Raw genomic sequence first — 25473 nt, forward strand, 5'->3', positions numbered from 1 at the left:
TGGGAAGGGAAGGGCTAGCTGACAAAGGGGAAGGAAGGTGCTCTTGCTGGGAGGAAGAGAGGAAGAACGCTTGCATGTCTGGGGACCCTGCCAGGCCTGGGCTATGGCCTTACCTGGTGTGACGTCATCAGATACAGGTAACCAGGGTCTGCCGGGTCAAACTGCATTACGTGGTGCACGGGCTCCCCGTAGGCCACTGTCACCACCCGCCGGCTCACCACCTGCATGCTCTCATTCAGGTTGATCTGGGGGGGCGGGGTTCGGGGCGTCAGGGTGATGGTGCACCAGGGCGGTGCCCACAGCGGGGGACGGGCACTGCAGGTGGGGCCCCGACCAGGCCGGGTGTCTCAGTCTCACCCTATTTCCGGCCTTCCAGGACCGGTGGGCAATCACGGACATGGAAGGGAGGGCAGTGGGCTCGGCCTCCACACTTGTGCCTCTGCTGGGGCCCCACCAGGAACTCCCTCCCTGACTGATCTTCCCCAACACATCCCACCGTGTGAATACATATAGACTTTACAGTTTACAAAAGATTCTTTGGGAGGCTGGCTGGCATCCTGCCTAAGAGCAGGGACGTGGGTTTGAATTCTGGCTTTGACATCTGCAAGCTGTACAAATGTACGAGTTGTCACTCCCCCTCTCAGAGCCTCAGCTTGCTGACCTAATGGGACTCGTGATCGCTCCTGCCCCTCAGGACCATGGTGAGCACACACGGAGAAGGTGCCTGCAAAGCACTCATGGGGCCACACTTCTCAGGCCTCCCCTCTTGTGCCCATTTCACAGATGAGGAGACTGAGGCCCAGAGAGGCTACAGACTTGGTGAGAGTCATGAAATGAAGATACTTCGGGGTCACAATGCAAGCCCAGGCCTGTCTGACCCCACCGTCCAGGGATGAGGCGAGGGGGTGGGGTCCAGGGTCCTGGCAGGAGGAAGACCAGACCAGCTGAGGCCTGGAAGCTCCGCTGGCTCTGAGAGCCCCTCTGCGTGTCCTTCTGAGAACAGACAATGCCCACCAGGGCTCCATCAAACCTTGTTCCTTTTCAGCCGGCCCCTCACACTGCCAGCATGCTGCCTTGTTGGAGGCCCCGCCAGGCCCTGAGTCGGGACCAGTGGTCTAGAAGCCTCTCTGGGCCAGCTGCCAGGGACCTCCTACTGCCTGGCCCTCCTCTGTGGGCTCCTAACTTTTGCTAACTTTTCGGAGCTCCCTCCCGCTTATAGAATAAACTTGTTCTGGCATTCAAGGCCCTGACAACCAACCCCAGCTTACTCCGCCAGGCTCATTTTCACCCCCTCAACCCAACTCAGGCATTCCAGCTTCCAGGCCTTAGAGCACGCTGTGCTCCCTGCTGGAGTATTTCTCTTCCTCTCCCTTCAGGGAAGATCTGTCCTCCTGGTACCCCTCTAGAAGAGCTTCTCAAAGGCCCTCCTCACACCAAATTGGAATTACTCTCTTCCCAGGCTCCCGCAGGCTGGCCTCCGGCCCCTGAGACGTCGCCCATCCCAGGTGGCCTCTTGGTGGAGTCTGCCCAAGCAGCCTGGCCGCTGCTCGGTCTCCGACCTTCCCTTGCCGTCAGGCACCCAGCAGACACTCAGCTTATTTCCACTCCTTCAAACATCTATTGAGCACCTACTGTGCTCCAGAGCCTGGGCTGGGTGCTGTAATCTAAGGCCCGAGCAGGGAAGGGCTGGTGGGAGAAGACAGTGCACAGTGCAGGGTGCTGGGTAAAGAGGTCTGGGTTGAGGGGTCACGTGGGCTCCTGGTCAGCTCCTGGCCCTGAATTCAACCCCAGCTCTCACTGTGTGACTTTGAGGCGGTCACATCCCCCCTCTGAGGCTTAGTGTTCTCCTCTGTGAAATGGGAATCCTGGTGCTACTTCCTTCACAGGCGACAGTAGACTCTGACCACAGTCTGGGATGGTCCAGCTCATTCCCCCATGACAGATGAGGAATCTGAGCCTCGGGGTGAGAAGCAACCACCCCCAGGTCACATGGGCCCACACAGCTGGGGCCAGCAGAGCCAGGATCTAAATCTAAGTATCTGATCCCAAAACATGAGTCCCACCGCGTAAGGACCCTCGGTGGGGCTTCAAAGGCTGAGAATGATGTCCCCCCCCCCGCCCCCGCTCCCACACCTGGCACCTTCCCCACCACTGCTAGCGGGCCAGCTACGGTCCTGGGGCCGGGCGGCCAGGGCTCCGAGCCCCAGTCCACACCCCAGCCCGTGGCGTCCGCCTGGGTAGCTGAGGGAATTGAGTTATCGGATCTGAGTCAATTAGGCCAGGGCCTGGTACGCCCTGGAGCCGTGCCAGGCAGCTGACTTTCCTGACAGGCAGGGGACGGGAGGTGGCGAGGAGGAAGCTGGCCCAGGCCCTGCAAAGTCCTTCCTACCCCGTGGTGGTGAGATTCCTCTCACCTCTCCCAGCTCCAGGAATCATTACCTCTAGAAGCCAGTCATCTTGGTTGGGGGTTAGGGGAAGAAATGGCAATGAGAGCCCCTACTTGCCAGGCTGTGGCCTTCCCCTGTCAAAGCCCGAAAGTCTCAAGAGGTAGGACTTACAACCCTCCACAGATGGGGAAACTGAGGCCCAGAGAGAGGAAGGTGCCTTGTCCAAGGTCAAGTAGCCAGCAAGTGGCAGAGCTCAGAGACTTGAACAGAGATCCCTCTGCTTCAAAGCCGAGTCCTAGAAACCCAAGAGAAGGGCCCTCTCTCAGGCCTGGTTTCCCTCCTCTGCAGGACAGGGCACTTCTTATTATGAGCATGAGGAGAAGAAATGGATGTGAAAAATGCTTTGTAAACTGTAAGATGCTAGGCAAACCGGAGAGAATGAAGGCTAATATCGGGCCCATAGAGGCCATGTGTACAGCCTCCCTAGACTCAGCCTCCCCTCACCTCCTCCACCCCCTCAGCCTCCCCAGCCCTGACGCCCCAGCCCTACCTTGAGCAGCCGCCCACTGACTGTGCCCAGGAAGACCACTGTATAGTTGCTGACAGTGGCCACGGCCACAGAGGAGAGGCCCGGGGCTCGGAACACAGGCGTGGCCTTCAGGGGCTGCAGGACGGACAGCGGGTGCTGTAGGTGGGCAGCCCCACAGTCCAGTTGCTCTGGCTGCAGCTGGAAAAGAAGCAGGATGTCAGACCTTGGCTCTAGAACCTTCTTTGGGTCCCTGCCCACACTGTAGGTCAGGCCTCAGCACCAGAGCTTTAAAGTCCTGCTGCTGCTGCTGCTGCTTTCGATGCGCAGGTCTGGGCTGAGGCCCAAACACAAGCAGGACCCTATCCCTGACTGTAGACTGACCCCTGACCTCAGCGTGCTTCACAGAGCTGGCCCGAGGAGACGACGTTTCAGGTAGGCAGGAACAGTACAGGAAAAGCTATGTGATGGAGGCAAGAAGAGCTGGCAGCGGGACAAGGTCAGGAGGCCACTGAGGTGAGGACAGGGTGAGGCCTACATACCCTCCCAGACTTGGAGCTGCCCCTCACGGCTGGTCACGGCCGGACAGAGCAGAAGAGCCCAAACCAGGCCGCCGAGGCCATCCTCCACTTCAGCTTACCTGCTGCTACCGGAGAGCTGCCCCTCCCGCCTTGGCTGGGTCTCCACAGCAACCAGGGGGTTTCCTCCTCCCGGGGCCCCTGCTCTGACCCCAGCACCACCATGCAAATTCCCAGCAGCTTACCAGACCCCAGACTGAGGCCTCCCCAAACCGAGGCCTCCCTTTCTCCCACAAGCACACATGCCCCTCACCTGCCCACACTACAGACGGGCAAACCAAGGCAAGGCGTGTCCAAACGCACAGCCCCGCCATCCACACCGGCCCTGGCCACCCCAAGTGGCGAATCAGTCCCACCACACGGAGTGAGGCAAATGGAGCTAGTGACCCCAGCCCCCAACCATTCCCTGGACTTGTTCCTGCCCTTCCCGGGGTCTTATGGGTCTTATTGCTCCTTCCAAAGGTTCCTGCTGCATTTTGCACAGAAATGCAAAACTGGCCTCCAGGAAGCACCTTTGAGAAGATAATCGTGCAAATCCACAAGGATGCAGACCCAAGGATGGTTTAGAAGAGTGGGGGGCGGGGGGCCGGACACACAACCTCAAGGTCCTGCAGGATTGAGCATGGAGATAACGGCGCATTGTCCAGGAGGGCCGGCCCCACCCCTGAGTGACGCCACAAATCCTTATGGATTGAGACGCAAAGATATCTGCCTGAGAAAAGTCACAGACGTCGTAAGGCCATTCTGGTAAAGCTGGCGCGTCCATAGTGAGGTAACAGTCATGACAGCAAACACAACAACAGGCTGTGTTTGGGGCCCCTCGTGGCTCAGCTGGTCATGCGTCTGCCTTCAGCTCAGGTCATGATCTCAGGGTCCTGGGATTGAGTCCCACGTCGGGCTCCCTGCTCAGTGGGGAGTCTGCTTCTCCCGTTCCCTCTGTGCTCTCTCTCTCCCCCGCTCTCAAATAAATAAATAAAATCTTAAAAACAAAACAAAACATAACAGGCTGCGTTTACTGAGAACTGACATTGTACCAGGCCTGGGCATCAACTCCCTACATCCTGGCAGCCCTATGAAGTCCCATGTCACAGATGGGGAAACTGAGGCTCAGAGGGGAAGGGGCCTGCTCTGGATCACCAGTTGTAGTGTCACGCCTCTGTGACTGAAACTGGCAGCAGACTTGAGCCCCACCTCGGCCCCCTGGGTGCTGGGACGTGGGCAGCGGAGGCTCTGAGCAGGGACTCCGAAGGTCACCAGAATGTCGCATCGGAACCAGCTTTAGGGTGCAGCCTTAGAGCCTTTTTGTTGCTGTTGTTGTTGTTGTTTAATTTCTCATTTGTGGTTTTTGCAGGCCTAAGCCACTGATGATGTGCCCGTATGGGGTTTGCTCAAAAGCTCAGCTAATTTTCAAAACCAAACAAAAAATACCAGGTGTGCCCGTCCTTGGGCAAATAAACACAGTTTCAGGCCCCACAGGCTTCTAGGTGAGGCCTGTATCCCAGAGTGTCCCTGGGGGCCAGGCCCTGAGCCCAGGGGTGGGGTGGGGCTGGGGCCGCCCCTGGGCCCGAACCCACGGGTGGGTGGTCTCCCACAGGATGGCCGGGGGTGACCGGGTAAGTGACCTCGCTTCTCTGAGCCTCAGTTTCTTTAACTGTAAGTAGACGCGTCTCTAGCTCTCCTGTCACAAGAAGGGGATGAGATCATTCATTGGGAAGCGCCTGCACTGTGCCGAAATGCTCCAGAAGTGTTGGCTGACACCACTGCCATTTCAGATAGGACTGTCACTCAAATATTATGAAGTGGAATTTGGAACAATCATGCCCACCTCTAAAGCTTTCCAGCTGGACTGCCCAGGAGCCCCTTAAGGCAGCCTCTCAGCTGGGAGGCTTTCCCAGCCCCTCTTTTCTGGGCCCACGCTGACCTCGACGCGTCCCCCTGAACACAGCTGCCAAGTAAGCCCTTTAAAAATGCAAAGGGGGCGCCTGGGTGGCTTAGTGGGTTAAACATCTGCCTTCAGCTCAGGTCATGATCTCAGGGTCCTGGGATCGAGTCCCCCATCAGGGCTCCCTGCTCAGTGGGGAGCCTGCTTCTCCCTCTCCCTCTGTCCCTCCCCCCACTGGTGTGTGCGTGCTCTCTCTCTCTCAAATAAATAAATAAAATCTTAAATAAATAAATAAATAAATAAATAAATAAATAAATAAATAAAAATGCAAATAGGCCTCCCGGGCTTGATAACCTCTGATGGTTTACACAACACTCAGAATAAACACTGAATCCTATATCCTCCCATCAGGGGCTCTGAGCCCTTCTAAACCCATCCCATACCCTCCTCACCCACACTCTTCCACTCCAGCCACAGGAGCCTTGTTTCTTTTTTTTTTTTTTTTTTTTAGATTTTATTTATTCGACAGAGATAGAGACAGTCAGCGAGAGAGGGAACACAAGCAGGGGGAGTGGGAGAGGAAGAAGCAGGCTCATAGCAGAAGAGCCTGATGTGGGGCTCGATCACATAACGCGGGATCACACCCTGAGCCGAAGGCAGACGCTTAACTGCTGTGCCACCCAGGCACCCCAGGAGCCTTGTTTCTGTTCCTCAAACACTGGGCACTGCCTCAGGGCCTTTGCTCGTGCTGTTCCCTCTGCCTGGAGTGTCATTCCCCAGACCATCACATAATTGGCTCCCTCTTTGTCCTGCAGCTTCAGACCTACCCTGCCTGACTTCATTCTCTGTGTGCCCGAGGTGGGGGACAGCTGTGGAAAGGGGGTGCGGGACCATGTCCCCCAGCAGCCTCTCCCAGTCCCGGGCCCGCCCCTCAGCCATCCTGCAGTTGCAGGGAAGAGGTGAGGGGGGCTCTGTCAGCAAGTAGGCAGGAGAGCGGGCACTTGGGCCCGAGGCCTGCCATGAGGGAAGCTTCTCCTAGGGGTTACATAACTTTTCTTCACTGAATATGGATTACTTGCGTCATGAAATAATAAGCTGTTTTAAAATTAAAATTGTAAACCCTTGCCTGGAGGACATGATTTTCCTCCCTGAGCTTGGGGGAGGGGGAGGAGAGGGAAGACCCAGGAGGCCCCGGATGACACCCTTAGGGTTTTCTCCCCTGGGCCCCGCAATGGGAGACCCCAGCCAGCCAGGAAAAGCCGGACGAGGCACCCAGATGAGGGTGACTTGTGGGCCGGGTGGTAGAGAGGATGAGACAGGAACACGCCGGGAATCCAGCTCTCGCCCGCCCGCCCTGACGTTCACAAGCCATTAATTCTGTACCGAAGGAATTTTCTAAAAAGCCTTTCCTCCAACTTTTTTTTTTTCTTATCCTAAAAATAAAATCTAAAAAAAATTTTAAAGGAGAAGTAAGCCCCCGTCAGCTGCCCTGGATGATCTGTGCTCTGAGGGGAAGCTGGTTCTGGACTGCCAGGGGAAATCACAGGGCTGTGGAAGCCGGACCGTGTCCACCGGCCACCCAGCAGCTGGCGGAGGGGGCGGCAGGCCTGGGACAGGGGGACAGTGCCCTTGGGGACGGGGCAGCCCCCCCGAGTGTGGCCTCCGCCAAACTTGGTCTCCAGGGGCAGTTAGCTCCTCGGGCCCAAAATACCACCAAGACCGTCGGACACTGCCTGAAATTCCTCCCTCAGCACCGGCCTTCCTTCAAGTCTCACTTTCCGTAGTTCTTTCAAAACACAAATTCCCCTGGGAGCAGGGGAGGGCTGGCCTCTCCCAGCACCCCCTCCAATCCAGGAGAGCCACCTTTCTGAGCACAAAACTGGTTAACTCCTCCCTGGCGTCAGACCCGTCTCCAGCTCCCAGCTGTCTTCAGGATCGGGCCTGGCATTCAAGGCCTTTGTGATCTGGTTCCAGCCGCTCAGGCTTCAAGTCTTGCTGTTTTTCCTCTGTCCCACCGTCTGCTCTGACCACACCAACCTCTGCAATTTCTCAAATGTGGCCACACCTTCCACCAGGGCTCCTGACCCTTCATAATGTTGCTCCCTCAGCAGCTAATGCCCTTCCCACACCTCTGAGCCCTCACACTTCCCCTGGCCCATCAGTCCCCCTTGTCTTGACCCATGCTAGTCCCTTTGCCAGACATGTCCAGGCAGCAAGTTTTTCACCAGCTTTCAAGATGTGACTCAGAAAAAAATCTCCCCTCTTCTGGACAGCACTGTGCTGGTTACCACTTTCATTTATCATGGTAGAATAAACATGAGCTTCTCCAGGGTGGAGACTGTGCTCTAGGGTGAATGTTTACCAAAGAAAGGAGACTAATTTTGACTAAAGTGCGATTGACTATATTCAGCTGCTCCTTTCCCAACAGAGAGTGAGAACAACGCTGCCATGCTGGGTGCTGGAGAACCAGAGCAACATACAGGCCAACTGTATGCCTATTGTGTGTATGGCAACATAGGGGAGTCGGGTGTGCAGGCCCATGAAGCACCTGGCTGCTACTTTTGGTTCCTCTAAGAACCTCAGTGTATCCCTCTCTGAAATGGGACGAGCAATAACTGGTCTCAGCTTTTTTCTGAGAGCAGGACACACCCTCTCTCTCTAGCTAGCTGCCTCCTGGGGCCAAAGCTCAGCTCTGCCCGCTTTCCCATTAAAACTCTGACGTATTGATTTCACTACCAACTGTAATTGTGTTGCCTTTCTCTCCCCAGGAAGCCGGCTGCAGCAGGAGCTTCGAGAGCCCAGTTTCTCGGGCCTCTGCATCCTGTCTGCAGACCCCACCAAACCTCAGCCCCACCGCAGGCAGCACTCCGAGGAGGGTGAGGCGTCCATGGTAGGCCAGGGGGCAGGCTGCAAGGCTCAGGGGTTCCGTCCCAGGGACAGAACACGCCGGCTGTTGGGGCTTTGTGCTCAGGAACTGAGGGCACTTTCCCACCTCAAGTGTTTGACTGTTGTCGAACCGAGAACCCAGGAAAGCGAAGTTCTCCCGGGAGGAGCTGGAAGCACGTCACCACTTTCGGGTGTTAGAAATACACCTGGGCTGGGACTGGACCGAACCCCGTCCTCCTCACCCTCCACAGGGGCCAAAGGGAGTTTTAAAACCATAAGGCACTAAATGCAACATGGGACCCTGGAAAAGAAAAAGAACACTCATGGAGAAAAGTCTAGAGTTCATCTGAGAGCGAAGCACTGATGTCGGTTTCTTAGTTTTGACAAATGAACCGTGGGAACGTTAAACTTTGGCAATAGGGAAAATGGAGGGAAGGATATGCAGGAATTCTCTGTACCATCTTCGCAACTTTCCTATAAATCTAAAAGTATTCCAAAATAAAAAGCTTATTTTAAAAAAAAGCAACCACAAACCAGTCTGTGTCCCCTCTGCAGCTCAACAGCCATCAATGGCTTAGTGACCTCAACACAAACCCAAACTTTGCTCCTGGGCCCTCAAGGCCCTGTTCTACCTGGCCTGCCCCCTCTGGGGCTCCCCTCAAGGCCCTCCCCTGCCAACGTTTCCCTCAGTTTGGACAGCCAAGGACAAGGAACTCTCCCTTAGGAGAATGACCCAGAGACAAGGACTAGAGGAAAGGGAGCAAGCAAGGATCAGGCAGGGGGGTCGGGGGGTCTGACAGGCAGTCTGCAGGAGGCCTGGACGAAGAACGACCAAACTCTACAAGACTCTTGCTTCTCACAAAGCCCAGCTGATCAGCCCTTCCCCTACCCTTCTTCAGAAGCCCTGAGGTTAAAGGGGGGAAGCGTTCTCAAGGTGACCCGCAGGTAAGGGGGGGGGGTACTCGGGTACTCAGTCCCGTCAGGTCAGAATTTGAAGCCATGCCTGTGACTCCAAACCCAAACCCCTCCCTCCCACTTAGCGGTGCAGCTTCTCAGAAACCGCAGCTAATGGTTTATGGCTCCACTGAGCAGACACCTCCACCAACGGTAAACTGAGTCATGGAAAGAGCCATGGGGCTACTGTGCACCCGCCCAGCGAGGAAACAGGATGGACCTGGCTCTAAGGGGCAAGCGGCAGAGGCCCCCACACCATGGAGGAAGCCTCCGGCCGCCTGGGAAGGAAATACCGGCACCTCCCAGTGGGTGGTCAAGATGCTGACTTCCTGGAGGGGTAGGCGGGGAGAGAATGTGCAACTGGGCCACAGAACAACAGCCAAGAGGCCTGGCTCTGAGCCAGAGGTGAAACCAAGGTACAGAGGGGGGCAGAGGCTTCCTCAGGACACACAGCGCGATAATCCCTTACCTGACCCCAGGCTGCCTGAATCAGGCCGGGGAAAAACCGAGAAGTAGCAATGGACACCGCAGCTCGGGTAGACCCTTCCAGAGTTTCAAAGAGGCTGCCTCTGTTTCCCTGACCCCCTCTCTGGAGGGGGTGGGTCACATACACACACACACACACCCCACCAGGGCACTGGCTTCGTCCAGGTCAGCCAAGCACCATCTGGAAGGGTTGTGTGCACCAGCCAGCCAGGCCATCCTGAGCACGATGTCTGTCTAACCACAACTGGCACCCCAGGCCCTGCCACCAAGCTGGCTGCAGTCTGGAGGCACAGCCCCCGGGCTGAGGTCAGAGGCCTGGCTGGATTGAAGACCTGCTATGTGTAGGCCCCGAGCAGAGCCGCCTCACAGCCACACGCTTGTTGTGTCCCCATGTTACAGACAGAGAAACTGAGGCTCCTGACGCAGCAAGTCTTGTGGCTCATTACTCACCGTGGGATGCTGCTTCCTGTCTGAGCCTCGGTCTCCGCATCTGTAAAGTGGGGGCAATAATAGCACCTTCCATACAGGGCTGCCCGAGAGGGTTCAGCTCACAGCAGCCCTCGACCCCTGCAGATGCTCAGTCGATGTTCCCCATTAGCTGGGCAGGTCACACGGGAGCCCCCCAGGACGAGACACTCCACCACATCCACACAGCCACCCTCACCCACGACCGGCGTTGGGAGCCTGGCCGAGGCCCGCTCTGCTCAGGCCTGCCTGAGAACTACTACCACAGCCGCTGACTCAAGCAGCCATTGTTTTGTTAGCTGGACATGGCCCCCCCAGACACCCAGCTCCCCCTTCTTGAAGCTGTTTCTCATTCTGGCCGAGCCTGGCCCCATTTCCAGCCCTCCCCCCTGGGGTCCCAGAGGACAGAGTGTGGGATGGGCAGCCAGCGACTCTTCCCTGCCTGGGGGAAGTCACTCCCTCCCGCCCGCTCTAATGGGGGGCGGGGCAGCAGAGCGCGCGGCTCCAGCCCCTCCTTTCCCTGGAACGGTTTCTGTCCCAGCCTCTTCCCCTAGAGGGGATGTGGGCCAGGAGAAGCTGAGAGCCGCAGCTGCCTCTCTCGGGCACATTTGGCCTTCCTCCTCCTGGGGCCAAGGAGCCCTGGGGACTGGAACTCACACCCTCCTCCCCATCCCCTGGGTGCTGGCCTCCGTCCCAGAGTCATCATATAACAGATTGTGGGCACAGCCGAGGGGACAGGGCTGGCTTGGAGTCCCCAGCAAACATCTCTGCGCTGGGTCCCATGTGCTGGGACATGGAGGTGATACCAGGGTCACCTCCAGCTGCCCACATCCCAGTTCAGAGATTACCCCCAAGTCGGGAAGGGACAGCTTTAAAATAATAACAACACAGTAGTATCGACAACACAAGTAAGTTGGCTTTGTACCCCTGCCTATTTAACCTCATTTAACCCTAATAAGTTGGTGCTACTTTATAGCAAGGGAAACTGAGGCACAGAGCAGTGACTTGTCCAGGGTCACACAGCCAGAAAGGCCAGATACAAGCCTGAAACCTAGGCAGGCTGGCTCCAGAGTCCTTGCCCTTACCCACAGCCTCTCCGCCCAATGCTCTGCTGGGCAGAGCCAACAGCTGCTGGGAGCCTGGCTGCCTGGAGCTGGAAAGGCCCTGGGTGGCAAGCTAGGGAAACTGAGGCCCATCAAGGAGATGGCCACTTCTGGAGGGCTCATTCACTTCAAACACAGATGTTGGACGGGCCCTGAGAGGGGCATGGGGGCAGACGTGACTGCAGATCCCCATTTAGCTCCCTTCCCGGGCCTGGCCTCCACTTCAAGGCCTCTGCCCACTGCCCCCCCATTATTTACCGATCAGAGCAGAAAGCACTCCATGACTAACGCCCCGCTGGGGCCTCGCTGGGCCTCATAATGGAGCTTCGAGCTTCCTCCCTCCTCCAGCGTGTGATTTATCGTGTTTCAGGGTAAAGGATGGCGGACGGGGAGGGGCCAGCCCCGCTGGCCCAGCGGAGCTCAGATCTCGGTGGCATCGAGTGTCAGCGGGAGAGTGGGTGGTGCAGGGGCCCATCCAGGCAGCCTGTTGGGTTCGGCTCTGGCCCAAACACGGGCTTTGAAAAGAAGAGAACGGCCACGCTCCGGGGGTAGCCACGATCCAAATGCACGTGGCTGGCGCCAGGAGACTTTCCAGGCCTGTCCCCACGCGGCACCGGCTGGTTTCCATGGCAATCCCCACACCGTTGTCAGAGCCGGAGAGGCCCACGGGAGTCACCTGGTCCAGCCACAGTGGGGGCTCTGGGAGAGAGCCTCCTGCTTCTGCCAGCACCTAGCAGGACTGATGAGTCCCTTCTAGAACCAGATCGACTGTGTCTCACTCTTCCTCCAAAGCCTTGCTGTCTCCCTGCAGCCCACAGGACAGCATCTAAATCCTTGGCCTGCACCCCAGACCCCACACACTCTCAGCTTCATCTCTGCCCGCTACCCAAGCCACATTCCACCACATCTCTGGGCCTTCGCCTTTGCCTGGAATGCCTTCCCCCGCCCCATCTGCCCATGTAGCTCCAACATCCCCCTCCTCCAGGAAGCCTTCCTTGACTCCCTCAGAAGAGGCTGGGCAGTGTGCAGCCCTGGTTGCAGCACATCTTCTGTCATGATTTCCTCCCTGACTGGGAGCTCCTGGAGGGTAGGGGCAGTCTGAATCACCCCTTTTTGGGGGCTGCCATGTAACAAAGCTGGGCCCCCTCCTATATTGCCACATTCTAGAGAATGCCCCACCAGGAGCAAGGGCAGGCAGGAGTTGCTGCCTGCGAGGTGCTGGGCTCTGGTGGGCGAAGGCCGAGGCAGCCGCAGTCCTGGGGAACAGAAGCCCCACGCCTGGGACCATGCTGGGCACTGGGGCTCACCGGGAAGCTCTTACTCTCCTCACAGCAGCCCCAGCAAGGCCAGAGCTGCCCTGGGTGTGTTTCCTCACCTTTAAGATGGACCCATTCACCTCTTGCCACTGTGACCGTGAGGGCCCCTTGGGATCACACCCCTTCAGTCAGTGTTTTGGGAGGAACCAGGGAGTGAAGGGGACAAGCACGGGCTCCGCGGCGAGACCCCAGCTCCACCTTTCACCCACAACGTGACCTCAGGCAAGTCACTTAACCTCTCTGGGCCTTGGTTTCCCTGTTCTGTAGATTAGGGGTAACAGTTGTCTCATTCCGTTTCCAGGGGGATTAAAGGCCTGACTGTATAAAAGAGCTCTGCGGTGTACCTGACCCAGATTCCCAGGAAGCAAGGGCACCAACAGCAGGCGCGCCCGTGCTGCTAGGAGCCGCTCCGGGACGGCCAGCGCTCCCTTGCCACCCCCACAGCCCAGCTCGATCGGGAAACTGAAGTCCAGAAAGGGGACGCCACATCGCCCTGGGCTCAGGCCCGCATGCTCCGCGTCCAGACACACCACGTCCCTTCTCCCTCCAGCAGCCCGAGCGCCATCCGGCCCCTCTCCTTCACCGCCATGAACACCAGCAGATCTGACTCTTGCAGCGCACACAGGCTCTGCCGAACACGGCTGCCGGTTCTTCCCGATGCCGGCCCCATTTTACAGATGGGGAAAAAGAGGACCAGAGAAGGTAAGTGACTTGCCCGAGGCCATGGCTAGGAAGGCGCAGCACCAGGATTAGAATCCAGGGAGTCGGTGCCGGGGTCCAGCACTCACGAAGCCTCTGGGCCTGCGCGGGTGTGGCAGGTCCTAACGGTGGGTATGGTTACCTCCATCCCCTCTCCGAGCCAACCCTGGATGGCGCCGTACTGCCCAGGAGGGGAGGCAGCCGCCCAGCCCAGTACCTAGCCAGCATTGGTCCAGGCCTGGGGTCATTGTTGAAAGAGATCTGTCAAGTCATCCTTCAAACTGACCACACCCTTCGCTTGCACACTCAAAGGGCCAGGAGGCTCACTCCTTCCAGAATCCAGATGTTCACATTTTTAGACATGAATGCAACTAGTACTTCCCTGCCTCCCCCACTTGCTCAGAAGGCCTGACCAGCCCCACCTTTGACGGATGCCCCGGCCAGCCTCTCCCTACTCTGGAACTGAGTCACTGCCCCTCAGCTCCCAGCTGCCATCCAGAACCTGCGTGAAGGTGCTGTCACAGAGGGGGTTTTATACAAAGGGCCCTGCCAAGTCTCCATGGGGCAGGGTAACTGCAGAATTCCCAGGTAAGAGCTCACAGCTAATACCAGCCATTGTCCACCATGGTGGCGACAGCCAGTTTGCAGATCTCCCTGACTGCTAACCAGCCATGTGACCCTGGGCCTCAGTTTCCCCATCTGTAAGCTGGGGACAATAGTATTTCCTGCCTTATGGTGGGGGGCTGTGAGATCAAATGCACTGGTGCTCGTGAAGGGCCAACATGGTGACTCCACTCAGAACTGGGAGCTCAGCCATGTTTATTATCCAGCCCCAGAGAGCTGACAGGGCACCTACCCTCCGCACACCCCTCAGGCCCACCAGATGCTCGGTGTCTGCCCCGTCAACAGCAGTGAACACGTGCCCGCTTTCTCCCCGTCAGCCTCTGCCTTCCTGCCTCTGAGCTCACTCAGCTGGGGTGGCCCTGGACACACCCTTGCCTCACCCCTCTGTCTCGCCCACCCGAGTCACCTTTAGGACCTGGTGTGATTCCATCTCCTCCAAGGGCCTGACCCCCCTCCTCTGAGCACCCCCTGCTCTGCTGGCTCTTTGACACATGCCGAGCACATTTTTCTCAGATGTAGTTTTTCCCTCCTGTTACTAATACCTGCACCCGCCATTTCCTGGGCACCACATGTGAGATTTTAATCTGCCCACATCCTCAGAGGGAGACACTGTTCCATTTTATAGTGAGGAAGCATGAGGCCCAGAGAGGGTAAGACTCACCCTGGGTCACACAGCATATGGGGAGAAGAATGGGACTCAACGTCTCATACCTGGGAGTCAGGACTGGTGACATTCCCAGGGTTGGTTGGGATATTAACTCTCGCCTGGCCCAAGGCCTGTCTGTCTCTCTAGGCTAGAAGGTCATCCTAGCCAACCCCGCTGGAACCACCTGAGTCCCACCAAGTGTCTGCTTGTACCTTTGGCTATGGAAGCTCACTCCCAGCCCCCAGTCCAACTCCAAATGTAAAGCCCATCTTGGAAGCTCTGTCTCCCTCCACCTCCACCCAGCATTTCAGCCCCTAAATTGGTTCAGAAAACGCCTTCTTGACGACGAGCACCCACCCACCGCATGCCAGTTTAAAACAGCCTGAGGGTTTTTTTTCCACCTTTACTATAAAAAGACACCTTGAAAATGCAGCATTGGCATTTCCCTGTTGGTTTTCCTTTTAACTTAAAAAAAAAACAAATATCACAGTCACTCAAAGGTTGAGAGGAAAGATTCAAAAGGCAGGGAAATAGACTCAGCTTCCCCTCGCCTTGCTGGACAACGCTGTGCCTCAGTTTCCCCCACTGACAGCACACAGCAACTTCCCAACTGGCTTTCACCTTAAACATAAATGGAGGAAGGGGATCCAAGCTACACGCATGAAGGATATTTTTCTCACTCATTTTCTCTCTCAAAATCATGCCACGGCCCCAAATATGCCAAAAATAATCAGGGACAAAGTTGGGGCCCTCTGAAGCCTGGCGGGGTGGACAAGTCTCCCTGCTTCTGACCTCACACCTCAGTAGCTCCTCCCTTCTCCAGCAGATTCCTGGATGGAAGGTGGCAGAAGCTACAGATTCATTGTCATAAATGTGGCAGCAGAGGACAGAGTCCTCCAGGTGAGAAGCTGGAAGGTCTGAGATCACTCTGACTGAGCGGCTGGACCTGTGGGGTCAAAAGACTCCCCAAGCAAGAGCGGGAGGCTGGACTTCCAGAGGCCCACCCGAGCCACCTCACTTGAGGGTCAGATGTCCCTACACAACAGACAGAAAGACAGGGTCCTGGACCCCACCGTCCAGCCCCCCTGAGACCACCTGCCGCTAGAGAAGTCAGGCCAGATGGATCTGGGAGAGAAAGGGATTCCAGGTGCCTGGAACCCCCCCAACGCCCCCAGGCCAAATCCGTCTTGTCCCCCAGAGGCACCCCACCACATGCCCTATTCCGACAGCACCAGCTTCCATCCCGATGCTGGACCACACTGGGCAGCTTCCTGCTCCACCCTGTCCGTCCCCACCTCTACGGCTACATGCTGGCACCCGAATCCGTCCGGAACGCACTGCTTCCCTCCGTGCCCGCAGACCAGGCCCTACACAGCCCCCGGGAACAAGGCCCGACCTGCCGCCTCCCCCACCGCGCCCAGCACCCACCACAGGCCCGGCACACAGTAGGCGCTCAGGAAATATTTGCGAGTGAGTGCGTGACTCTCTTGCCTGGAACATAGCACCGGCCCTCCAACTACTCTCCCTGCGGCTCATCTTCCCTCTCACTAGCTTCCGAGAGACTTTCTAAAATAATTATATTAAAAATGATGAGAGTATAGTTGACCCTTGAACAATGCGGGTTTGAACTGTGTGGGTCCACTTATGTGTGGTGTTTTAGAGGACAGCACTGCGAACGTATTTTCCCTTTGTTCTGATTTTCTTCATAACCTTTCCCTTTCTCTAGCCCACTTTCTTGTAAGGATACAGCATACAGCGCGGATAATACACAAAACAGACATCAACCACGGTTTATGTTACTGGTAAGGCTCCCAGTCAACAGAAGGCTATTAGTAGTAGTTAGGTTTGGGGGAGTCAGAAGTTATACGCAGATTTTGACTGTGCAGGGGGTCGGTACCCCAACCCTGAGTTGCCAAGAGTCGACTATAGTCGCAAACACGAGTGCCAGGCACTCTACTAAGAGCTTTACAAGTGTTATCGCCTTTAATCCCCACAACAGGCCTGTGAGGTAAGTACTTTCTTATCACTCCCATTCGACAGAAGAGGAAAGTGAGGTACTCATTCAGATCACATTGCTGCTCTGGCTAAGACCCTTCATGGCTCCCACGTCCCCAGGATACAGTCCCAGCGCCATGATACAGCCTCCCTACACCTGCAGGCCCTGCCCCTCTCACCCCCCCCTCACCGCGGGACCACCTTCAGTTGCTCTGGCCCACCTTGCTGTGTCCTACCTCCAGGCCTTCACACAGGCTGCTCCCTCTGCTGGGACCCTTTTGTCACCTCATGCCAGCTTCACGTGGCTAACCCCTGCTCATCCACCCACCTCCATGTTGAGAGCACCACCCCCCGAAGCTATGATGTCCCCTCTTGGGGCTCCCTCTGTCCAGGTTCTCTGATTACCCACCCCCCCGCCCCCCGCCCCCTGGGCTCTAAGTGCCTGGCCACACGTCTGTCCTCTGCTCACCTGCAGGGGCCATGAGAGCAGAAACGGAGTCACCATTGGGCTCCAGCTCCCAGTGCCAGGCTGGGGCACACAGTAGGGGCTTGGGAAATGTCTTCTGAGGCCTCCATCTGAGGCTAGAGGTGGGACATGGTGGGGTATTTACTGCTGTAGAACCAGCCAGAAGAGGTCACTGCTGCCCGGGGCCGAGCGCAGAGCCGTGTTAATAAGGCCCCAGGGAACAGCAAGAACAGCAGGCAGCTACCAGGTGCTACTATGGGCCAGGTTCCCCGTGCTTCACATTAACTCATTCATTTAGTCCTTGAAGCAATCCTTAGGGATTCGTTTTTAGTGTCCCCACTTTACGGAGGAGGAAAGTGAGGCTCAAAAAGGTTAAGTCACTTGCCAAGGTCACACAGCTAGGAAGCGACAGAAGAGGATTTGAATCCAAGGTACAAAGTCCAAGTTCTTGGCCTGTCGCTGGGGAGCTGGCAACAGCCTGAAGCAGGAACAACCAGCCCCCGCCCCGCCCCCACCCACGGCTAGGCTAGAGGCCCAGACCCTGTGGCCTTGGACACATCTGGGAGATACATCCCAGCAGCACTGTCCTGTGTCCACAGCTGGGCATGGGGAAGGGGAGGGGTGTGGAGGACACAGGGAGAGTGGCTAGGAGGGCCAGAAATCCGCCCCACCTGGGGGTGGGGAGAAGGCCCATGGCCACTCTGTCCCCGGGGCTGTGTCCCTGGAGAGGCCCTGCCCCTCTAAGGAGAAGGAAGCCCCAGCCCCCTTCAGCAGAGTGAGTCACCGCACCAGGCCAGGCTGGGGACCGTGGGAACCAGGCCTGTTCCTGCCAGAGGGGGAGGGGGATACTGCAGTGGCGGCCTGAGGAATCCCATGGATCAACCCACACCAAGGGCCTGGATGGACACACAGACCCTGGAAAGGCCGAAGGCCCAGGGGCTGGCCTGACCTCAGCTTGGGCCACCCCAGTAGGGTCTTCCCTCCGTAAAACAGGGATTGACTCCCCACTCACCTCCTCTAGCCCTGAGACCCCCCAAACAAAGCTTATACCCTCAAACACACCCCTTTGGAGGATGTGGCTCTGCGGAGGGGAATGGGAGATGTCCCAATCACAGGGCTGGGCAGCCAGCCCTGACCTGGCCAGCCCCCGTGGGTGGCAGTCTGCCCCGCTCACCCACCGTGACCTTTATTTTCAGGGCGGCCGGCCAGCTGGCGGCAGGCAGCTGTGGGAGCCCGAAAGCAGAATTAGGAATCTGCGTTTTCTCAAAGCCCCAGTGTTGGGCACACCCACAGGGGAATAATTAATCTCACGAGATTGTCGCCACAGCCTGACGACCATGAAGGGACGGACGGGGCAGGGCCATGGGGGGCCTGGCCCCAAGGAGAGCGCACCAAGAAAAGGCAGAGTTCAGCATCTCGCTGCGAGAGAAACTGAGGCTTCCTAGGTGTTGAAATGGACTCCCCTGGCTCACACGAGGATGCAGAGTGTGGAAAAGGCACGGGGTCCCGCCTCTCAGGGCCCCCTGAAGAAGTGACCCCATGCTAGTGGGCTTTCTTGAGGGGACCTGCACAAAGTTCCCTTCCACAGCTGTGTCATGTCCCCCACAAGGTCAACACACACAGTGATCCCCCAACCTGGCACCCTCACCTCGGTCCAACCCAGTCCCAGCTGCCTGGGCCCCATTCCCACCCCGCCGGTTTTGCTGCCGCACAGGGCCCTCTCCTAACCGCTGCACACCCCAGTGCCGCATGCAGGCCTCTTCACTTCCCTCCACTCCCCCGGCTCCCGTACCACGTCAGCCACCTGAGACCCCTCCAACACACTTGCACATACACACACTCTGAGCTCCGTGTCCATTAGGCAGCAAAGGATCAGTGGTGTTAAGAACACAGATGAGGCCAAACAGCCTGGATTCAAACCGTGCCTCTGCTGGTTCCCCGCTGTGTGATTTTGAGCAAGTTACTTAACCTCTCTGTTCCTCAGTTTCTTTACCTGTAAAATGGGGGTGAGAGTAGAGGCTCCCTCAGAGGGTTGCTGTGAGAACCAAGACAGTTATGCCATTTGACGCACTTCATAGGCATTCCACAAGTGTGGTCGGCTAGCCTGCAGCCCCCAGGCCTAGTACATGCTCAATTTATATGTGTTGAATGAGTGAACAGAAGTTGGCCTCAGGAACACAGCTGTCTGCCAACCAGTGGTCTCCCCAGAGTACCTATGGTTCCCAAACACCTGTGTTCTCTGCCACACACATCCCACTGCACACCCAGGCCTGCCGTGCTGCCCGTGTCCCTATGGGACACTTCTACCTGCCCTGCGTTCCTGCATGACCAGCTCAGTGACACACGACCCCGTTACTCCCTCCCTCACACACATCTGCAGGGTCCTGGTGCACACCTGCATACCTCCCTGCACACCTGCCACACCCAAGCACACATCTGCCAGCTCCCAGAGCAGCCCCGATAGGCTCACAGCAGCCCGGGACACGCCTTTGCTCATGCACTCACTTGCTCTGCACTCCGCACACACCTGGAAAGGCCGTGGACCTCCACCTAGGACCACCTCCTGCACACCTGGGCTATCTATGCGCCTTTGGCTCTCTCCCCGCACATCTGCAACCTCGACCCCTCCCACACAGCTAGTTACACTCACCTGTAACCCAGCACTCCCTTGAGTGCCCGCAGGCGCACACCTATACCAAATTTGCACCAGTGTCCCCACCATGGCCAACACCTGGGTCCCGACAAATGCACCTGTGGCCCAAAGTACCTGGGTCTCCACACGCACGTCTGGGTCCCACACATTCACACGGGCGTCCCGCTCAGCGCACAACCCGCCCAGTTACCCGCACGCTCTCCCTCCACCACCCCCCCCCCCCGCGCGCGTGTCCCGCGCCTTTGGCATACCTGGATGTTGCGCTTGCGCTCGCAGGCCGGCCCGGTGCCTTGCACCACGCTGTCGAGCACCGCCACCACGTCCGGTGCGGGCTCCACGAAGCAGGCGTTGCGCGCGGCGCGGATAGCGGCTTGCACGTCGGCGAAGCGGAAGGCGCACAGCGCGGCCGGAGTCGCGCGGGCCGCGGGGGACCCCTGCGGCCGCTCGAAGACGGCAAAGAGCAGCTCGCGCGCAGGGAAGACGGACACCAGGCGGCTGTAGAGGTCGCCGCGGCCCGCGCCGCCCGTGCACTGCAAGCCCAGTTGGATGTAGGACTCGGTGAGCTTCTTGGCGTCGCCGCCGGCGCCGCGGGGCAGGCAGATGCGCGCCAGCAGGCTCCGCGCCTGGCTCTCCTTGTCGCCCGCGCGCGCCTCGCTGTTGAGCGCCAGGTACGCGTAGGACGGGGCGCCCGGCGGAGGGTCGGGCGGGTGCAGGAAGGCGCGCACAAAGCCCAGCTTGTGCTGCTCCTTGGCGCCCTGCTTGATCTTGAGAATGTTGTCGTCGGAGGGGTTGAGGTCGAAGGTGAAGAGCTTGGCTAGGTCGCCGCGCGCATCCAGGGAGCGGATGGCGATCTCGGGCGTGTTCTCGAAGCGGTGGTCCTCCAGGCTGCGGTTGCGCGGGAAGAAGGCGCTGCCGTAGCCGGTGTACGTGGCGCCCACGAGCAGGCGGCTGCCCCCCGTGCCGGCGGCCGGCGGCAGTACCAGCCCCACGGTGGACGCGTTCGGGTGGTTGGCCGCCACGTTGAGCATGCTGGGGAACACCGTGACGGGCTCGGCGGGCGGCGCGGCGGGCGGGAAGCGCACGGCCACCGCGGAGATGTTGCCCCGGCGCCGAAGCTGGCAGAAGCCCTGGTAGATGGACCCGCACACGACCACCAGGCCCTGGCCGGGGTCCAGCTGCAGGATCTTGTTGTAGTTGTCGGTGAGGCGCCGCGGGTGCTCGCACGAGGCCTGAGGCAGCTGCGGGGCGTGACACAGCGGGCTGTCGGCCACGGGGCCCACGGCCGCCTCGGCCTCCAGGCTCAGGTTGGCGCCCGACAGCTGATAGAGGCGGTTGACGGCCGCCAAGTACACCGTCCCCGCCGCGCCGTCCAGGGCGAAGTTGTTGGTGGGCGTGGGCGAGGGGAACCGGCGTTGGATCTCCAGGGCGCCGGCCCGCGCCGCCCCCAGGAGCAGCAGCAGCGGCAGCAGCGGGCACGGTGTCGGGGCCCGGAATGGCGGGCGCGGCGGCAGGGGGCTGGCCGCGGCGGCCCGAGCGCTAAGGGGTGCGCCGCCCGCGGCGCGACGAGCCATCCGGGCGTGCGCGGGCTGCGCGGCGCGGCGAGTGCATGGGGCGCGGCGCGGCCGGGAGCCGGGAGCCCGGAGGCGGCAGGAGGCGGGGGGCGGGCCCGGGCCGCGAGGCGCTTCCTGCCCGCGCCAGCGGCCCCCGGCCCCGGCGCCCCGGCCCGGCTCAGCCGCGCCGCGCAACCCGGGGGCGGGGCGGGGGCGGCTCCGCTGCGGACACGCCCTCGCGCCCCGCCCCCGCCGCGCCCCGCCCGGCCGCGCCCCGCCTCCCGGGCCCCCCCTCCCGCCCCGGGCCCACCTCCCCAAGCGCCCCGGGCCCCCTCCCCCGGCAGCCCGCCGGCCCCGCCCGGCTCTCCGGCCGCCGGGCCTTCTCTCGGCTGTCGACGGGTCCGGCCGCCCCGCGCCCTCCAGGACTCTCCCGCGCGGCGCCCGCGGCCCGAGGCTCCCTTTCCCGGCGCTGCCTCCGCGTCCGTCGCTCGTTCCTCTCGCTCGTTCCTCCCTCTTGGCCGCTCGGCCTGTCTGGCTCGGGCTTGTTTCCTTTTTTCTTCCTCTCCTTCTCCCGGGTCTATGTCTCTCTCAGGGTCTCCCTGTCAGTGGCTCTAACCCCTCATGGCCCCCCAACTCCGTGTGTGTTGCTCCCCTCTTTTTCTCAGCCTCTGGCTCTTCTTCCCTCTCTCGGACTCCCTTTTGCTCTATCTGTTGTTACCACCACCCGTTTCCCCCTCTCTCCCTTCTGTTTTTGTGTCCCTGGCTCTCCCCCTCTCTCCGTGGCTCCCTCTGTCTCCCGAGTCCCTCTCTCCTCCGTCTCTGCCTTCCCGATCCACAGCCCTCCCTCGCTTTCCCCATCTCACACTCAGAGGCTCTCCCCTAACCCTCGCTTTCACCGGCCACCATCCAGGCCTTCGCTGGGCCAGGTGGGCACAGGGCTTCTCCTCCTCAGACTCCAGGATCCGCCCTGAAACCTCAGCCCCATACGGGAGGTTTACCAGTGTCAGGGACAGAAGGACAAAAGCTCAAGGGTCAGACATATAAATCAGGAAAACACGGAGAGAGGAACTATTTCAGGCATGTGCCAAGCCATGGGGCAGGCCGGGCTGGGAGCGTGACACCCAGAGTGAGGCTTTGGCCCTGGGGGAGAGGCCAGTGGCCTCTGTGGAGACCCAGCCCTGCTCGCTGCTGCCCCAACACCCACCGCATCTTGCCAGGCACTTCCCCTTACCCAGGACTCTGGAAGGACCTAAAATCCTGCCAGACTTAGTGGAAGATCAGTCATGAGTGAGCTGGCACTTGGGCCTGCTTCTGCTTTCTCTGAGCCTTTCCTCTTTCACCTGGACCAGGTAGGCACTGAGGTCAGAGGCAGGCCGCCGTGATTCTGAGGTCACAGAGCCCCTATGAGAAGCATCCACAGCCTCTGGCCACAGTGGTGCCCGAGCAGTGCCCTGCCAGGCCCTATGCCAAGTGCTTTACTCGTTCAGACTCACTGAGTCCTCACAGACGCCTTCTGAGGCTGGTGCCCTTATTATCCCACCTTACAGATTTGAAACCTGAGGCCCAGAAGTGAAGGGACTGGCCCAACGTGCCCACCTCACAGGGAGCAGAACTACAGGCTTGAAAGCCAAAGTCTGTTGGCTCTGAGGCTCACCCAAATCTCCCCCAGTCCCGCGCCAGCTCTGGTCGCTCAGAATTAGGGGGCTGCCGTCAGGGGCCACATGGCACCCTGAGGCCCTTGCTCTCAGGGTGGTCTGGCCTCGGCTCCTTGGTTTCCACCTGACCAGGAAGCAAGGACAGAGGGTTTCTCTGTGCCCCCAAAGGGTAGGCGGGAAAGGCCAGGCCTGCAGCGGTCCCCCAATTCCCCCCTGCTGCCAGCCTCTGCCCATCGCACCTGCTTTTTTCCGACCCCCTCGGTAGCCCCCTCTAGCCACTGCTTTAACAGCCAGGAGTGTCCAACTGTAGGAAATCAGAGGCTGTTTCCGGTGTCCTGTCCCCCCTCGGCTCAAGGCCACTCAAGGGACAGCTCAATAGGATGTCCCCCCCTCCCTGGATGGGGAGGGCTCCTGCTGCGCCACCTGTGGGAGTGGACCAGGGAACCCCACAGGAGTACCAGGGTGCTCAGTGCACCTCCCCCAATTCCCCACAGAGCCCTCCCCATCAGCCCATCTGTCTGCCTCCCTCCAGCTCTTATCTTTCTCTACCCTTCCCCACCCCATCTCTGTTTCTGTCTGTCTTCTTGCTCCTCCTGGTTACTCTCTCTTTGTCTCTCTCTCCCCCAGTCTCTTCCCACCCCCCTCCCTTTATACTCTGTCTCTTTGTGTGCATACCTCTCTGTCTCTCTGGTCTCCCCTCTCTCTGCCTGTCTCCCTCCCTATCTCCCAGCCCTCTCTCCCTCTCGGGCCCCTCCTGGCTTCCTTCCTGGCTCCGTGCTCATCTTGCCGCATCCTGCAGCTCCCCCCACTGAGCCTTGAGGAAAATGCTCAGTGTTGTCACAGCTCAGCCAGGGCGCTGTGGTTCGTGGTTCCCCGCACTCTGGACACAGCCTACCTGCAGAGCTGAGCGCTGGGAGCTCGGAAGCCACTCTGGGCTGGGGTATGCAGGGCGAGGTTAGACTGCAGAGGGCCCAGGCTGGGTCCAAGTGTCCTCTCAAAGTGCTGTGTTGACTAGGGCAAGGCACTTGGCCTCTCTGAGCCTCAGTTTCCTTGTCTATAAGACAAAAACAATCATAATAGGACACAGGCCCGTGGGAGGTTGTAAGATGTAAACAACATAACTACCAGAAAGTACAGTGCCAGGTACATGGCAGGCACCGGGCAGATGGCAGTTTCTCCCCCTGCATTGTGCAAAGGATCCCAGGGCCCCACTTCCTGCCTTGGGTTTCATGGCATCTGATGGAGCCACTGCCCACCAAGGGCTAAGTGTTGTACCCAGCACTGCCCCGCAAGATCTCCTGCCATCCTCACCGCCAGCAGACAAGGCCGGGGTCATCCAGCCCATTTCACAGATGGAGAAACTGAGGGTATCAGCAAGGTGAGAACTTGAGCCCAGATCTGTCTCCAAATAGTGGATTTACTCCCCTTCGCCCATTAGCTGGGAGCTCCTTCAGATCAGCATGGGTCACACGGCAGCCACCCTGTACCCCTCCCTGGCTGGGCAGAAGAGAAGAGGTGCTGATAACTCTCGGTGGAAGGAAGGGAGGGAGGGAGGGAGGGAGGAAGAAACCAAAGAACCCACATCTTTCCTGGCCTTGCTAAGTTGCAGGAGGGGTGTCCTCCCAGAGGGGATTTTAGAGGAAACCAAGGGGGGAGATGGATGGAACCCAGGAGGGTGGTTTAGGTGACACCCAGCATTAACTAACTCTGAATTAACTAGCCCCAACTAACCAACTCTAGACCGATGACCAGCTAATCTTGAATTGCACCATGACTCGGGCCCTTTCCAGTTTTTGTTCACGACTTGTGATCACATCCAGGAGAAGCTCTCCGTTTGGGGCTAATGTGCCTTTAATGCCTCTCACACATTCGTCATTGTCCATTTTTAATAGAGAAAAGGCCTTAAGCTCAGTGTCGTTGACATCAGGATTCCAGAATTTACTTAGAGCTCCGTATTTTCTTTCATTTGCAATTACGTTCTGGTTTTGGCAAGTGATACTGATTTCCAAGTACAATCATGATGTGAAAGCTTGCTTGATAAATGCACGTATTGAAGTTTTTAAAACGATGTGCGTTAAAGACAAATATGGAGTAGACTGTAATCCATGTGGTACGACACACCAGAAAGATGGGCAACACAGATTTCATCCAGTGCCTTTTTTTAGATGAGGACATGGTGGGGCGGGTGGGGCAGGTTCTTGCCTGGACGCCCCACGCTCGCTGACCAGGCTGGCCCACAGACGGCGGGTCTGGGATCCCACCACCGCCTGGGCGGGGGCTTCCCCATCCTGCGCTGTCCATCCTCAGCAGAGCTATGAGGAGGAGGAGGAAATGTTTTTCTTCTTCAATTGGAAAAAATAACAGTGGGGCCAGGGCCGTGCTGGGAGGGGTACCTCCTGCCCCGCTCCCTTGGGCCTGGCCTGAAAGAATGCTTTCCTGTAGGAAACGCTCCTGACGCGCCGACTGCCCCAAACGCTGCTTTGGTGACAGGAAGGTGCTGGAAGCAGAATCCTCTGGGACAGCACGGCACCCCCAGCACTGGCCTAGATAGTGCCAGGAACTACCACTGCAGCTTCCAGGGGCCTTTACCCATCTTCTTGCC

The 25473-nt window shown here is 58.7% G+C and overlaps 1 protein-coding gene across 2 annotated transcripts in view; it reads right to left on the reverse strand.

Moving 5' to 3' along the window:
• Nucleotides 1–21314, reverse strand: part of PLXND1 (plexin D1) — a 56244-nt gene extending 34930 nt beyond the window's left edge. The window contains exons 1-3 of one of the 2 annotated variants that reach the window (XM_048227232.2): nucleotides 19918–21314; nucleotides 2938–3114; nucleotides 114–245 (exon numbers count right to left, since the gene is read on the reverse strand). In XM_048227232.2, the coding sequence (XP_048083189.1) occupies nucleotides 114–245; nucleotides 2938–3114; nucleotides 19918–21237 (1629 nt within the window). In that variant the 5' untranslated portion in view covers nucleotides 21238–21314. The remainder of the gene's footprint in view (nucleotides 1–113; nucleotides 246–2937; nucleotides 3115–19917) is intronic. The other variant, XM_048227231.2, reaches the window with a different exon arrangement.
• Between the last annotated feature and the right edge of the window lie 4159 nt (nucleotides 21315–25473).

Source organism: Ursus arctos, unplaced genomic scaffold (genome assembly GCF_023065955.2).
Source record: "Ursus arctos isolate Adak ecotype North America unplaced genomic scaffold, UrsArc2.0 scaffold_14, whole genome shotgun sequence".
Classification (NCBI taxonomy): domain Eukaryota; kingdom Metazoa; phylum Chordata; class Mammalia; order Carnivora; family Ursidae; genus Ursus; species Ursus arctos.